We start from the raw sequence: 15,040 nt of genomic DNA on the forward strand, positions 1-15,040 counted from the left end.
GAGCTTATAAGTCATCTACAACCAAACAGGCATGACTTATAAGTCACTGTTTTTCAGTCACCTGACTTAATAAGTCACCTGACTTATAGAAACCAAACAGGGCCTAAATGTGGCATGAAATGGTCCAGAGATCACAAGTGTTCACCAGTAGTTCTCCATGTCGTGGAAATTCTTTGGGAGTCACTGCCTGACGAGGATAACCAGTTGGCTGCTGATAATTCCACTGGTCCAGAAGAGTAGACTATAAGGTAATCATCTATCCGGTGATACCAAATCTCGCTCTTATTCATGTATCTATGTCCGATACGAATCATCCTTCAATCGGAGCTCACGAGTCCGCATCCTACTCCGTTCCACTACAAAGACCGGATCTACGTGTCCACGTCTAAGACGAAATCCTCAGAGCTCACGCGTCTACGTCCGGGTAATAATGAGGTTCAATAAAAAAAATGATCCCAGTACAATATATCAGTCATCCCTAAGGAACGACACCGGGCAATGCTAACATCCCTCTAGAAATAGTCTCGAAATCTAGGAGACGCACAAAAGTAAGGATGGTAATCTGAAGGACCTGTCACTCCCATTTGCCGTCTGATATCTCCGTGATATAGGTTTTGAGCATAATACTGTATCTGATTTTTTTTCCTCTAAATAATTAAGCTTCAAGCATCGGTTCAATAAAACCAGAATCGGAATCCTGCTCCTCGACCTCGAGTCGGAATCCTTCTCTCCTGGCACCGGTTCGGACTGCAAACGAAGGCCCCAATAAAACCGGAGGAGAAGGTGCTCCGTTCCACAAACAATCAGCTATCGCCGATCGACCAACAACAAACAAGTAGAGAACCTTGCCTACTCATCGGCCGGCGGAAAAGCGACCATGGGCCGGTTCACGTCAAAGCTGGTTCTGCTTGGGATCTTGCTTGCCGTCCTGCTGCTCCTGCCGTGCACCGCCATGGCCGCCGTAGCCCAGGCCATCGACGCATCGAATAGCCAGCGCCTGGACCTGCCCGACGCGCTGGTTGGCCCCGAGAGCGTCGCGTTCGACGGCCACGGCGCCGGACCTTACGTCAGCATCTCCGACGGCCGCATCCTCAAGTACGGTGGCGAAGGAGGTGGCTGGACCACGTTCACGTACAGCCCGAGCTACACCAAGAACAACTGCGACGCGCCGTCTGAGCTCCCGCCCGTCGCCACGGAGAGCTCGTGCGGCCGGCCGCTGGGCCTTCGTTTCCACCGCAACTCCGGCAACCTATACATCGCGGATGCGTACATGGGGCTCATGCGGGTGGGACCGGACGGCGGAGAGGCGACCGTGCTAGCCACGGAGGCCGACGGCGAGCCGTTCCGCTTCACCAATGGGGTGGACATCGATCAGATCACCGGCGATGTTTACTTTACTGACAGCAGCAAGACGTACCAGCGGTCACAGCACCAGATGGTGACCGCGTCCGGAGACTCCACAGGGCGCATCATGAAGTACAGTCCACGGAGCAACCAGGTCACCGTGCTCCAGTCCGGCGTGACCTATCCTAACGGCATCGCCATCAGCGAGGACAGGACCCACCTCATCGTCGCACTCACCGGACCTTGCAAGCTGCTTAGGTATTGGATCCGTGGGCCTAACACAAACACATCCGAGATTTTCGCAGACCTGCCAGGATACCCGGACAACGTGAGGCCCGACGGGAATGGAGGCTATTGGGTTGCGCTGCATCGGGAGAAAAATGAGCTCCCATACCCGCTTGGCGTGAACAAGCACTTGGTCGCTATCAGGATTGGTGCTCATGGTGAAAAGCTCCAAGAAATGACGGGCCCTAAAAACGTTAGGCCAACTGAGGCGGTGGAAAGACAAGATGGTAAAATATATCTTGGGTCTGTAGAGTTGTCTTACGTTGGCATTGTTGACACTTAGGATTATTGCTAAGGTTTAAGATTTAAAGATTTGATATGCTTATTTCGAGTACTACATGTGTTGCTGTTTGTTTGTCTTTATTAATAAATAATAAAAGTTTGCAGTTATAATAGTACGTTAAGTTGTCATTGTGATACGGTTGAATACGTATTCCCGGTCGTCCGGCCATGCACACCTTGTTCTTGTTTTATGTCGATTATAAGCGTGGATCAGGCACGCACGCGTAGGATGGATGAGTGGATGACAAATTTTCTGGCCACAAATTTTACCAAATAAATAAAAACATTAGCAACAGGTCGAAATTATAATTGAATTGTCTGGCCACATTGACGGGCTGTCGCATGGATGGCATATGCATATTGAGCCTCGTACGTGGATCGTGGTTCTAAGTTTGAGAAAATTCCTTATTTGGCCAAAAAAAAATCTGGTTGTTCCCAATTTAGCACCCAAACTTCAAATCTCTCTTATCTCCGACCTAGTTTGAAATTTTTATTCCTAAAACGACACTACCGTCAGAATAGGAATGTGACGGTGTTAATTGGAATGCGAAAAGATGATTTTGACCCTCCTTCAATTTTTAGCCTGGGGCATCTTCTCTCTGGTACAAAGCTTTTTTTGGCACATTATATAGGTGTTTTGGTGCCAATTTTTTTCCTGTTTAACATGGCTGCTATTCCTTGGAGTACAAAATTGTTTTGATGTTTTTTCTTTAAGACCATTTTTGCACCATTTTTTTGGATCATTTTTGCACCAATTATTTGCATAGAGTGTACAGATTTCATGTAGGGAGGAAGTATTTTGAGTTAATGCAACATCCATGTGTCGGGGACCAATATTAGAGTACCCGAAGAGGAGGAGTTAATGACCGTCGAACGTTGATTCATCCGCGCGATCAAGAACACGACTACACCACTTGCCAGGACACTCCTCGTCCGTCCACCGAGACCATGGCCCCCGCCTCACCCAACCACCGGGGGCTGGCTTCGCCTCGCCCGACATCTAAGGGCAGACTCCGCTTCACCCGACCCCCGGGGGCTGGCTCCGCCTCGCCCGACGTCTGGGAGCAGACTCTGCCTCTCACCGATGTCTGGGGGCAGACTCCGCCTCGCCCGACGTCCGGAGGCTGGCTCCGCCTCGCGCTGACGTCTGGGAGCAGACTCCGCCTCGCCCAACGTCTGGGAGCTAGCTCCGCCTCGCCCGATGTCCGGGGGCAGACTTTGCCTCATTCGACGTCCGGGGGCTAGCTCCGCCTCGCCCGATGTCTGGGAGCAGACTCCGCCTTGCCCGACGTCTGGGGGCAGACTCCGCCTTGTCCGGGGGCTGGCTCCGCCTTGCCCGATGTCTAGGGGCAGACTCCGCCTCGCCTGACGTCCGGGGGCTGGCTCGCCTCGCCCGACGTCTGGGGACAGACTCCGCCTCGCCCGACGTACGGGGGCTGGCTCCGCCTCGCCCGACGTCTGGGGGATGGCTCCGCCTCGTCCGACGACTACGCGTTGCTCCTTCATAACTACGCGCGCAGATAAGGCAGGACACTCAAGTCAACCACAATACCGAGGACCATACCCTGCACCATACCCTGCACGCCTGCAGGAAAGTACCAACAAGATATGACAAGACAGGTGCTTTAAGGCCCTTCTGGGCATGTCAGAGCCCAAACAATGTTGTGGGCGCCGACATTTGTTTTACAGTGTTGTGGGCGCCGCCATTGGCCCTCAGGCGCGGATCCTGACGGAACCATACGACAACCACTACGGTCCAAGAGGAGACTCGCGTCCTCTATAGTGACGGACATACTGTCACTGCGCCGTCCGCTCCTCGTAGGGTTGCGGATCGACACCCCGGTCAGGATAGGACGTGACCACTTGCTGATCAAGCCAGAGCGTGGCATCATCAACGGACAGCCGCTCAGCATGGAGCAATCTCTGGCGCCGTCTGCTGTGTTAGCAGGGCTGGCTCAGAGGAAAAGGAAGACCCGGCACCTTCGAAGGACTTTATTGGCCTCTGATTTTTCTCCTTTCTCCCATCTGTAATCCCTGCTTTCCGTTGGTCTATAAAAAGGAAGGCAGGGCACCCCACTAAGGAGACGGATCAATAGAACACACCACGCATCACATCACATATAGCAGAGCAGCAACCAAGCGCTCTGCATCATTTCAACTTTTCCATCAAAGACTTGGGTTCCGTCCCTCTCTTGTCAGTTTGTACCTCCTACTATGAACTTTTCAATGCAAATAACACGAGCAACAACGACGAACTAGACGTAGGGATATTCTGCCTGAACAAGTATAAACCTTGTGTCTTTTTAGCACGCCATCCGAGTCAAGCGCGCAATAATACAAATTTACTCGTCGGTGTTTACTCAACACCGACACCATGTGTATAAATTCAGATGCACCGTGGTAATAAGTCAAACAAATTTGAAAGAACATCCACAATAACATGAGATCAACAACATCCAGGTTAGCATACATCCAGGTTCACAAACACCCATCCAGATTCACATCCACACCATAATATATGAGGTTCACATGCACACATAGACACCAACGTTCAGGTTCTCTTCACATGAACAGGTTCACATCCAAACCAAAAGACATGTCATTTCAGTTTATCAGATTCACAAACTCAGTCTTCTTTTACTCCTTGTGCTCATTGCAGGACTTGTAGGCTAAACCATTTTGCTCATTGTGCCCATAGCAGGGCTATCAAGTTGCAGCTTCTGAATTTTTGGAGTCTTTTTAGAAAATTACCTTCTTCCTTTTGCTCTTCCCCTTCTTAACACCAGGTTTGTCAATTGGAAGTGTCTCAGGCTTATTTGAGCCACTTCTTGACCTATACATGTTCATGCATATCAACAATTATTTGAAGAACATATGGAAAAAACTGCTATACAAAAAGAAATTCAGATTTATTACAGCTACCTTTTCGAGGCTGCAGAGTTAGAGTTGCCATGTTTTCCCTTTTTGTTACATGAAATTTCCATGCTTTGGCTATGAAAAAACAGAATTAGTATATTGTACCTAGAGTTCAACATGATCTTTCAGAATTAGAAGAGGTACCCTTTTGAAGCTTCAGGACACAAGTCAGCATGTTTTCTCTTGTAAGTAGTTGTAGTCTCTAAATTTTGACTACAGAAGTGTGAAGGAAAGGACTACAGAAGTGTGGAAATAGGCTTTGACATGCCTCTCGTTGTTTCGCAGGGCTCTGCTCTATTCTCTGCAGCTTTTGCTCCAGTGCAACTGTTTCCAGAATGCTTAAAAATAGTTTTCTTTTCTTTTCTTCATAGATGAATAATCACAGTTCATGGAAAGCTAAAAGACTTACGGAGAAAATCTAGGAGAGCTAATCATCTCTCTATAAATTAAGGAACGACACCGGCCAATGGTAAACATCCCTCTAGAAATAGTCTCGAAATCTAGGAGAGGCACAAGTAAGGATGGTATAATCTGAGGACCTGTCACTTCCATTTGCCGTCTGATATCTCAGTCCTATAGGTTCTGAGCATAGATTAGTTCACTAATAAGACTGTATCTGAAATTTTCTAAATAATTAAGCTTCAAGCATAATCATAAATAAATAAAGAGGAAAACAAATACTAGAAACGACATAGGCCTGCTTTCTGTCTCCCAGAGTATATAATGCCCAACTACTTATTATTCTTAGTGACCAAGTGCAACAGAAGTTCAGTCAAAACCGATGGGCAGCTCGCCTCAAGATGCTTGTACCCTTCAGTCGCAGCGAGCGCAAAGAGATTCTCCGGGACAGCCAAGATGAACTCGATGCAGCTGGCCTTGAGCTTGGCGCACCCGTGCTGCTCCGCCAGCGCCAGCGTGGTGGCGACGTTGCCCACGGTGATGTCCATGGACACCTTCTCCTCGCACATCCTCTTGAGCCGCTCCAGCCCGTACCGGTCCGCGGCTTCCAGGAGATGCTGCGCCATCGCCGTCGCCTGCCACCCGCTCCGCTCCAGCTCCGGCGCCGTGTCGGTGTAGATGAAGCGGAGCATGGCCCTGAACACCTCCGCCTCCATGTCCTTGACCTCCACGCACGGCGCGGATGTGGACGCCTCCTTCGTGTGCCCGTACAGCTGGACCATGAACACCGGCGACCTCGCCGCGAGCACGGACCTGTGCGCGGGCACGGACTCGCCGGAGACGTGGAACGTCACGTCCGCGCCCTTCTGGCTCCGCAGCAGCTAGCTGAACTGCCTGTGCAGGTCGGAGGACGGAACGCTCGGGGGCGGACCGGCGTCCGATGCCACCGCATTCTTCTGTTCCCCGAGCAGGACGGTGATCGCGAACTGAACGAGGATGTAGTCGTCTTTCAGGTACCGACGCTGCCACCCTTCCAGCCCGCTCCGCCTGACGAGGTAGACGTCGTGGAACTCGTATGCGTGGAACGAGGCGGAGGAGATTTGGTCCGGGGAGTTGCCCAGTCCCGGTTGGTTCGGATCCACCAGGCGGCAAGCGAACGACGCCGCCACCGCGCCGCCTGCTGGTTTGCTCATTAGCCTGAGGCGGAACATGACCCGGCCAGCGCCGCTGTCGGAAGGGTGGTTCGGCGGCCCCGACCTGTTGGCGCAGAACTGGATGTGCCAGTCGTGGCCGCCGACGGCGCATTTCCTCGACGGGGAGAACGACCTTGGCTTCTGCTTCGTCGCCGTGAAGCCGTTGATCTTGAACAGATGCTCGGAGCGCGCGGCCTCCGTGAGGTTCACGGTGTGGGCCATGGAGGATAGAGGAGGGAGCGGAGGTGGAAGTGGAGCACGCGGTGGATCTCGCGTGGGAGAAAGACAACGACGCCGTTCCTGCGTTCGCGGTGGACAGGCAGGAGCCGTTTATATAGCTAGTATCTCAACAGAATTGCTATAAATCTCAATCATCTCCTGATATCTTGGAGCAAGATCTCAACCATGGATATACTCCTACATGACAACTACGAGCCAAATTAATCTCTATCTATGCTGCGGCCCGCGCTCCCGAATTTCCTTTCCTGTTTATATCGTCCATCAGAGGTTCACGCCGCCGCTTGGTGTGCCGAGCGAGATCTCCCGCCTGCTCTGCGGTGCAATGCAACCTCGCATCAGGCATGCTCCGCCTCATCAATCCGACTATCCCATGACGACTTCGTCGTCAGGGGCACGTACAGTCTGCCGGCCCAAGGTCGAGCTCCTACAGTCTGCCCTGCCAGCCATGCTCATGTCGGTTCTGCTGCTTCATTTGATTGTTTGCGATTCATTGATTCCCAGGGCTCCCCGGTTCTCCTGTGCCGTCCCCGACGACGAGCACAGCGTGGGCGCCGACACGACGCTGTCCCCGGACGCAATGGAGCTCGCCACTCGTGCCAAGGCCGCGCGCCGTCGACGAACACCAACAGTGCACCAACAAGGTTAGCTGTGCGCTGACATCTACATCCACAATTGTGTTACTAGTTAGTGCTGTTACTTCCACAATCGCCAGAGATCACTTTGCATGTAGCAAAACACAGAAGGAAATGGAAACATTGGGAATTTCTCACTGTGTCACCTAAATGTGTTTTTATAACTTCCTATGAAACTATATGTTAGGTCAGGGGAAAGCAAACTTTTTTTTTAATCAGAAAGGGCAGGGCAAGTATTGAGCAAGCAGCAAGATCAATACTGAATAAATGGTTCTTGCAAAACTAAATCTGTCAGGGTTCAGGGCAAGTTAGTATTTTTATGCTGTCGATATGATCGACTTGCTCCTGTAGTGTATCTTTTTTTTAATCAGATCAGCAAGGGCGGGGCAAGTTTTGAGCAAGCAGCATGAACGACACTGAATAAATGGTTCTTGCAAAACTAAATCTGTCAGGGTTCAGGGCAAGTTAGTATTTTTATGCTGTTGATATGATCGAGTTGCTCCTGTAGTATATATATATTTTTTAATCGTAAAGGGTGGGGCAAGTTTTGAGCAAGCAGCATGATCGATGCTGAATAAACGGTGCTTGCAAAACTAAATCTGTCAGGGTTCAGGGCAAGTTAGTAGTTTTATGCTGTTGATATGGATCGACTTGCTCCTGTAGTGTAGCTATGATGTCACTAGATTCTGGGTTTGAATACTGTTGTTCAAATATGAATGAATGACCCTATTCTTCTCTTGCTCTCTGACAGACAGACAGACACATGCTTCTTTTGCTTCCGAAGAAACTGTTCACACCTGTGCTATTATTATTTGGCTTGACATCAGTCTGATTATAAGATCTTGCAGCCTCTGTATACAATGTAGAATTTAGGAAGCCAAAAAGGGGGAAAAGGTATTGGCATGCACTAGTGGCCCCGTTCGCTGGTCTGAAACTTGGTTGAAACTGGCTGAAAAACACTGTTTCGGCTGAATTGTTGTGAGAGGAAAACGTTCTTCCGGCTGAAAAAATAAACCGAACGAGCCGAATATGGGGTAAGCCGAATAGGGCCTATACTAGCTAGTAGCATGAGTTGGTGATTGGATAACTTTGTTGAAATGAAGAAGGATTAATAAAGAGTTACTAATTAGCATTCTAATGAGGTGGCCTTGCTTTTGAGAAGATCAAGTTGGGGACAGATTTACAGATTTCTGGATTCTAGGTTGGAAATGCATAGCAAAACCACTATGAACCCTTTCACCAATTCGATGCAATGCTTACAGTTAGTAAACTAAGCTAACTCTAGATTCGATTAACTCTAGATTTGATTGGATTAACTTGACATTATGTAAATTGTAATGTTCTCACAGCTAATATGGATTATGGATGATATATTGGTTGCAAACACATGTCAACTGAGGTGTCTGTAAAAGTGTCATTGTTGTGCGTTAGCACCATTTGGCCACACCAAATTACAGCTGATCATGCTTTGTTTATTACTACTTGCAAATGATCATTAGTTCTCTTCTCTGTAGCATTAGGTTATAGTTAGGTCTTACCTCTTTCCTCTAGAAACTACCCATAAAAAACATGACCTGGGACAACTCTTAGATATCAGGCCAAGCTCTCAAAGAGCAAAGATCCTTCCAGTAATCCACCCTTCCTCAATGGGAAGAAATATAACTTCAACACTGAAATTCAGAGAGACAGTGCAGATACAATACAACTACTCTAAATTACATATTACAGGGACTATTCATCAGTCATCACCAACTTGCTTCAGTTCTTTCTTCCACGCACAGCTCTCAGGAGGTCATTCAGAACCAAAGGGGAGCTTGTCATGAGATGCTTGTAACTCTCTGTCGCCATGACGTCATCAAGGTTTGCAGCGATGAACTCAACACACCTGGCCTTGAGCTTCGGGCAACCGTGCTGCTCTGCCAGCGCCAGAGTCGTCGCTGCCGTCTCCACTCTTGTGCCATCGCAGAGCTTGTCCTCACACATCGATTTGAGCATGTCGAGTCCGTACCTGTCTGCAGCCGCAAGCAGATGCTGCGCGATGATGGTGCCATCCTCCTGCCGCTCAAGCTCGGGCACCATGTCGGTGTACATGAAGCGAAGCATGGCTCCGAATATAGGTGCCTCCATGTCCATGATCTCCACCCTCTGCGAGTGCGTCTCCTTCATGGGGCCAAAGAATTGGGCCATGAAAACCGGGGACCTTGATGCAAGTATGGCCTTGTGCGCTGCGAAGGTCTCTCCGGACACCACCAGCACGACATCAAATCCCGTTGCCTTGCTCAAGAGCTCACCGAGATCATGGTGCAAGGAATGCAAGTCCGACAATGGCGGAATTGGGGGCCGGACGACATTAGTCTTTGCTGTGTCAGGCTCCGGTAATTCGGTGACGACCGTGATGGTGCATTCCGCGGTGAAAGAGTCGTTCTCGATGACCCGGGCCGCCTCCACATCATTCCTTTTGCGGAGCGCAATCCATCCGGAGCTCTCCTTCGCCCGCTTGAACGCATGAGACATCTGGCCTTCCACGTTCCCGATTGAATCCCTGACGCACGCACCGCGTTCATGACCGTAGTAGGAGTTGGAGGAAGTATACAGCAGCCGGCATCTGAACGCGGCCTTCACGTCGTTCCGGCGCGGCGCGCTGAGGAGGACGAGCCTGAACGCAATCCAGTAGCCGCCGTCGACGACGAGGCTCGGGGTGTAGTGGACCTCCCACTCGTACCCGCCCACGGCCAGCCGCTTGGACGGGAGCGTGTCCGTCCTCGCCATGGATTTGGTGGCCGAGTAGCCGTTGATCTTAAACTGGTGCACGGCGCACGCGGCGTCGGTGAGGTTCGAGAAGGAGACCCCCATGGATGGAGTGATGGACTGCTGCTGCTGCACGGGCGAGGGCATCAGAAATCAACGGGAGATTCCGAGAGTGAGAACTGAAGGTCGCAAAAGCAGCTAAAGAGGGCTTACTCCGATTCCGAGAGTCGCAAGTGAGCACTGAGCAGTGAACAGTGAGCACAAAGTAGCGGAGAAATGTATCCAGCAGAAAGAAAATAAGCCAAGTCGATCTGCAAAAAGTCTCGAGTGGATCCGTTTCAACAAGTGCGACATTAAAAAGAAGTCTCCATTGATTGATCTAAAATGTTTCGATTTCGTCTGAAAAACAGAACAGTTGACAGAACTTAAGAACCTGGGGTTTGAGATTGAGCTTATTACCTCCACCCTCTGCGATGGCGGCGAGACGGAACCGGGCGGCCTCACCGTCACCGGCGCAGGCGACTCACCTCGATTTGGGACCTTGGGTCGTCAAACAATGGGCGGAAGGAAAGCAAGTGAAATGGGGAAAAGAAAATATGTACTCCGTACTAAAGAAGAGTGTTTTTTTTATGTTCGCGCGTGGGTCCCAGCCATTACAATATGTCTAGTAGTAGTCCGTGTTTCCAACAATATATATCGTGGTGTACTGGTGTTTAATACAGGTATTATAAATGTTTGTATATTTTTTATAAATTTGACTAAAACTAAAGAAATTTGAATCAAGACAAAGCTAAACTTGTTTACAACTAGCAGGTTGGTCGACGCAAATAGCGCAGTTAGTTATCTTTTTTTGTCTCCTCTTTTTTTTTCTCTATTACTATCATCATGTGACCTTGCAATTTTAGCTGAGGCCAAATAAAAAAGTCTTGGTATCATTTTCGGTGAGCTCTGTAGTTCAGAATATCGGCAGATTTTCGTCGAAAATCGTTTCTATCGCTAGGTCCAGTAAAAGCCCATACCGGCCTTTCAATTTCAACCCAGTTTGAATTTGTTTTCGGCCCAACCAAGCCTATATGGCCCCCCTACTATATAACATGCTGGTTGAAGCCCTAAGCGAGCAGAATTTTATTTCTCTCTCTTCCTCACCCCTCAGCCGCCGCCGCCTCCCTCCATTGCTCTCGATCTCCTGCTGCTCGCATGCCTAGGGAGCCGGCATCCAGTCCTCTGCGGTTGGACGGGCAAAGTGCGAGGGGGAGCGAGTGCCCGTGGCGCTGGTGGGAAGGGAGCCGCCTGAGGCGTTCGCGTGCGCTCACGGCGGCGACGCTGCTCTCGGTCCGCCGCCAATCAGCCTGCAACCACTCTGCTCCCGTGCATGAACTGTGGATCCCCGGCTGAAGCAACAGAGCAGCAATACAACTTTGCGATACAACAGTGCATCTTCTGTTGGAGATTAAAGATTATCGGATTTTTTGGTCAAAATTTGGGTTGATTTCGTCTAATCTCGGAGGGAAATTCAAATAGGTTTGACTATTCTTTAGACCGAAATTTTCCGAAAATCGTCGAAATTCGCGAAATCCGTTTCTACCGCTGGGTCCGATAAATTTTCATTGAACGGCACCCTAAACTATTGCCTCTGTTACCGATAAAAACCACTTTCTAAGTCTTTATCTAATTCTTGGTTGTCTTATGTATTTAAATCCGAGTGGTTGCTTCGTGAAACAATGATATCTTTCTCTCACCTCGCTATCTCTCAGCGCCATCAAAATTTCTACATGGTTTTTCATCAGACTACCTACAAGATCGTTGGCGTGTAGAAATATACTTGCCCTTAGCTAAGTCGCAGTGGGAGCATCTTGAGTTGTTCAAAAGTGGTTTCTCATCGTCCATAGCTCGACTGATTTTGGTCATTAGACTGATGCCGGCCAGAATCTTGTTCTTTGTCGCTTCATTGGTCTTTGCAAGTGTTTGATATACTTAACATCATCATCTAATAGTAATGAACCTATAGAAGATTAAAACATATTAGTCTCCAATTGTCCCAAGCATATTTTTGTCTGTCCAATTTTTATTGTTCACCCAATGTTGCTGCCTAAAGATGGAACTGAAATTCTGTTCCTTGAGATCCATGCTGGTCGGTTTTTAGTGCCGCCACTTGATTTTTAATATCTTCGACGATATTATCAAGGAGCATATGAAGTTTTTTTTTTTTTTTAAATCACTATTTTTAGAGCCTGTTTGCTGGTTGATTTCTGGACTGATAAGCTCGGCTGGTGCTGGTTTGTTATCAGAAAAAAAAAACACTGTTGGCTGGCTGATAAGCCCTGGCTGAAACCAACAAGTGAACAGGTTGTTAGTAACTTTCTTCTTCCTTTTAATTTTCACTCGAATCAATATTGCCAAAATTTATTCTTTGGCATCATCATCTAATTAACATACAATCGGGTCCACCTACAAAAGCTTTGATTCGTGTCTAAGTACATTGTCTTCATTTATATCTAGATTAGATTATAATAACATTTTCATGCCATATTAGATGTGAAGTGAATCGAGTTATTTATTAATTATATTTGACATACATACTCAATTTATTCTCGACTGTTAGATCATCATGAATCCAACACTTGTATTTTTTTCTTCTCTAATTAATCTAGTAATTTGTAGACATTGTATTTGACACAGACATTATGTTTATTATTGGTCGTTAAGATAAAATCCAATGGTGCATGTTCTTTTATTTATTTTGATTAATATCATAATTTTTGTGTCTTATATTTGACATGGATCCTCTATTTTTTTTGGCTGTTAGATCGTCATAAAATCCAATTGTGTATATTCTTTGCTTTTTTCTTAATTTCTAGGCCTTGGATTCCTATAGATACTCTGAGGGTGTTTAGTTCTTTAGTCGCTCCTAAATTCATGTCACATCGAATGTTTAGATACTAATAAGGAGCATTAAATATAGATTAATTATAAAATCAATTACATAGATGGAGGCTAATTTGCGAGACGATTTTTAAGCCTAATTAATCTGTCATTAGCACATGTTTACTGTAGCACCACGTTGTCAAATCATAGGCTAATTAGGCTTAAAAGATTTGTCTCGCAAATTAGTCGTAAGTTGTGCAATTAGTTTCGTAATTACTCTATATTTAATACTACATGCATGTATCCAAACATTTGATGTGACAGGAATTTTAGGAGGCACTGTAGGAACCAAACAGGGCCTCTATTCGTTCGTGGTCTTTAGATCATCATAAAATCCAACGGTTCATACTCTTTTCTTTTTTTACACTCAATTTATTCTCAGCTGTTAGTTCATCTCGATGGATATTCTTCTCTTTTTCTGATTAATCTTATAATTTCTACTCTTTCCATGGACGTAGAGCTCTTTTTGTTACTGTTATATTAATATATAATAGATTAATATATATAATAGATTTTGAAGAGGTTGTAGAGGAAATGAAACCGTGGAGGCAGCCTTCATCTTTTTTGATCGGTTATAATTTAAATGCATATAACCTACACATTCTATACTCACATCATACGCGTGCGCGTTCGTACACACGCAAAGAAGAGATTGGAAGGCGTTGCCGCTTCCAGTGTGCGGGAAACGTGCAGTACCACCGAACGGGTACGTGTGTACCCTAAAATTTTTGGAAAAATTCCAGAAAAAGATACGATCACTAGAATTTAAACTCAAATAGATAGCGTCTCACTTGACAGACATACCACTAGACCACATGCCCATTCTCCGGCCTTCACCTTTTTGAAGACAGAGGTTCTGTTCGGTTTGTACTCACCAGATGTTTCTATGGCCACCATAACACTGGGTTGTTTGTGTACGGAACTACGGAAGGCTAACTTATCAGTCGCATAGTTGTGCACCTGAATTTAAGTCTCAAACTCAAAACAGGATTTGGACAGCTTGAGAGCTTACGCTTACGCTTCCACGGTATTGATACAGATATAAAGGGCTTGTCTACCTGAAACTCGCGTGTTTCAGGGGGAGAAAACACGCACGTGTTTCCTGCACGGAAAATACACAGAAAAGATCCGGCAAAAATTCAAGTGTTTCACGCAAAAAAAAAAACACACGATTCTGTGTACCATGTATCCAATTGTACTTGTTGTAATCTGAGTACAAATCTGTGTCAAAAGGCCAAAAAACAGGGCAGATCTGTTCTAGTTGTAGTTGTTTACTGTTGTAGCCCATAAACCTGCCAAAAAAAAGCCCAAACCCATCAGCCCGATAGGAAACACTTAGTCCATTAAAACACCCACCAACTTGGTGGAGAAGCAAACGCACACAGAAACAGATCGACCGATCTGTTCGTGAGGAGGAGCTCTACTCTTCTCACGCACAGTAGGCAAAAAGGAGAGAAACCAGATCAAAGCATGAGGGAAAGTGGGAAATCTCAAGATCCAAGAAGGCAAGACTCACCTCAACATCAATCAATGTCAGTACAACAGACATCCATCCATCTGCTGAGTTAGATCCCTGCAATATGGCATCATCAAACAAGTCATGGTGTGAAATCAATCTGTGCAAACAATTTTTCCTTCTTTAGATTACAATTCAGCAGATAAAAAGAGTAGAATGGTGGTTACATTACCTTTTTGAACAATCTTTGATAATCCCTAGACTGGACACATGTTTTAGTGTACTCTGCTACTTCCAGTTCTTAGATCCTTGCAATCAGTGCTCTACAAAACTGTCCCTACAACAGATCGAATTACACATATGTCAGTATCTCTGCTTGCTCAGCTCAGCTCAGCTCTTGATAAAAACATATTTCAAAATATGGAGGATACCTCACAACAAAATCTCAGTATAGTTGAAGGGATCAACAAGTGGCAACAAGCACTGGAGAAGATGGCTCAGATGAACCAGGTACTAGTTCTCTTCACATAAGGCAATGGCCATCCATTTGTTCAATTGGATACATGGTACACAGAATGCATCTCCTAATATGAATTTGCAAAATTATGTTCTTTTCTCCA

At 47.0% G+C, this 15,040-nt stretch overlaps 2 protein-coding genes and 1 pseudogene across 5 annotated transcripts; 1 reads left to right on the forward strand and 2 right to left on the reverse strand.

Annotated features, from left to right (window-relative positions):
* Positions 1 to 831: 831 nt before the first annotated feature.
* Positions 832 to 1,912, forward strand: LOC136524396 (protein STRICTOSIDINE SYNTHASE-LIKE 10-like). The gene has a single exon (XM_066517793.1). The coding sequence runs from the start codon at positions 878 to 880 to the stop codon at positions 1,910 to 1,912; it is 1,035 nt and encodes a 344-aa protein (XP_066373890.1). The 5' UTR covers positions 832 to 877.
* A 3,646-nt stretch (positions 1,913 to 5,558) lies between these two features.
* LOC136524397 (BTB/POZ and MATH domain-containing protein 2-like) lies at positions 5,559 to 7,975 on the reverse strand (annotated as a pseudogene).
* An 885-nt stretch (positions 7,976 to 8,860) lies between these two features.
* LOC136521058 (BTB/POZ and MATH domain-containing protein 1-like) lies at positions 8,861 to 10,647 on the reverse strand. 4 transcript variants are annotated; one of them, XM_066514782.1, is made up of 3 exons: positions 10,499 to 10,647; positions 10,253 to 10,350; positions 8,861 to 10,165 (listed from the first exon to the last, which is right to left on the reverse strand). In XM_066514782.1, exon 3 carries the CDS (start codon positions 10,142 to 10,144, stop codon positions 9,050 to 9,052), a length of 1,095 nt encoding a protein of 364 aa, XP_066370879.1. In that variant the 5' UTR covers positions 10,145 to 10,165; positions 10,253 to 10,350; positions 10,499 to 10,647; the 3' UTR covers positions 8,861 to 9,049. The 4 variants fall into 4 exon arrangements, with proteins under 4 accessions (XP_066370879.1, XP_066370878.1, XP_066370877.1 ...); XM_066514781.1 differs by having other exon boundaries at positions 8,861 to 10,168; XM_066514780.1 differs by having other exon boundaries at positions 10,253 to 10,641.
* Between the last annotated feature and the right edge of the window lie 4,393 nt (positions 10,648 to 15,040).

The sequence above is a fragment of the Miscanthus floridulus genome, chromosome 18, assembly GCF_019320115.1.
Source record: "Miscanthus floridulus cultivar M001 chromosome 18, ASM1932011v1, whole genome shotgun sequence".
Classification (NCBI taxonomy): Eukaryota; Viridiplantae; Streptophyta; class Magnoliopsida; order Poales; family Poaceae; genus Miscanthus; species Miscanthus floridulus.

Bases quoted from the DNA above. Each gene is read 5' to 3' on its own strand.
- LOC136524396 (XM_066517793.1), top strand. From the start codon at position 878: ATGGGCCGGTTCACGTCAAAGCTGGTTCTGCTTGGGATCTTGCTTGCC.
- LOC136521058 (XM_066514778.1), bottom strand. From the start codon at position 10,393: ATGTCGCACTTGTTGAAACGGATCCACTCGAGACTTTTTGCAGATCGA. The intron at 10,169-10,252 runs GTAAGCCCTCTT...TCGCCCGTGCAG, and splicing joins TTGCGACTCTCGGAATCGGA to CAGCAGCAGTCCATCACTCC.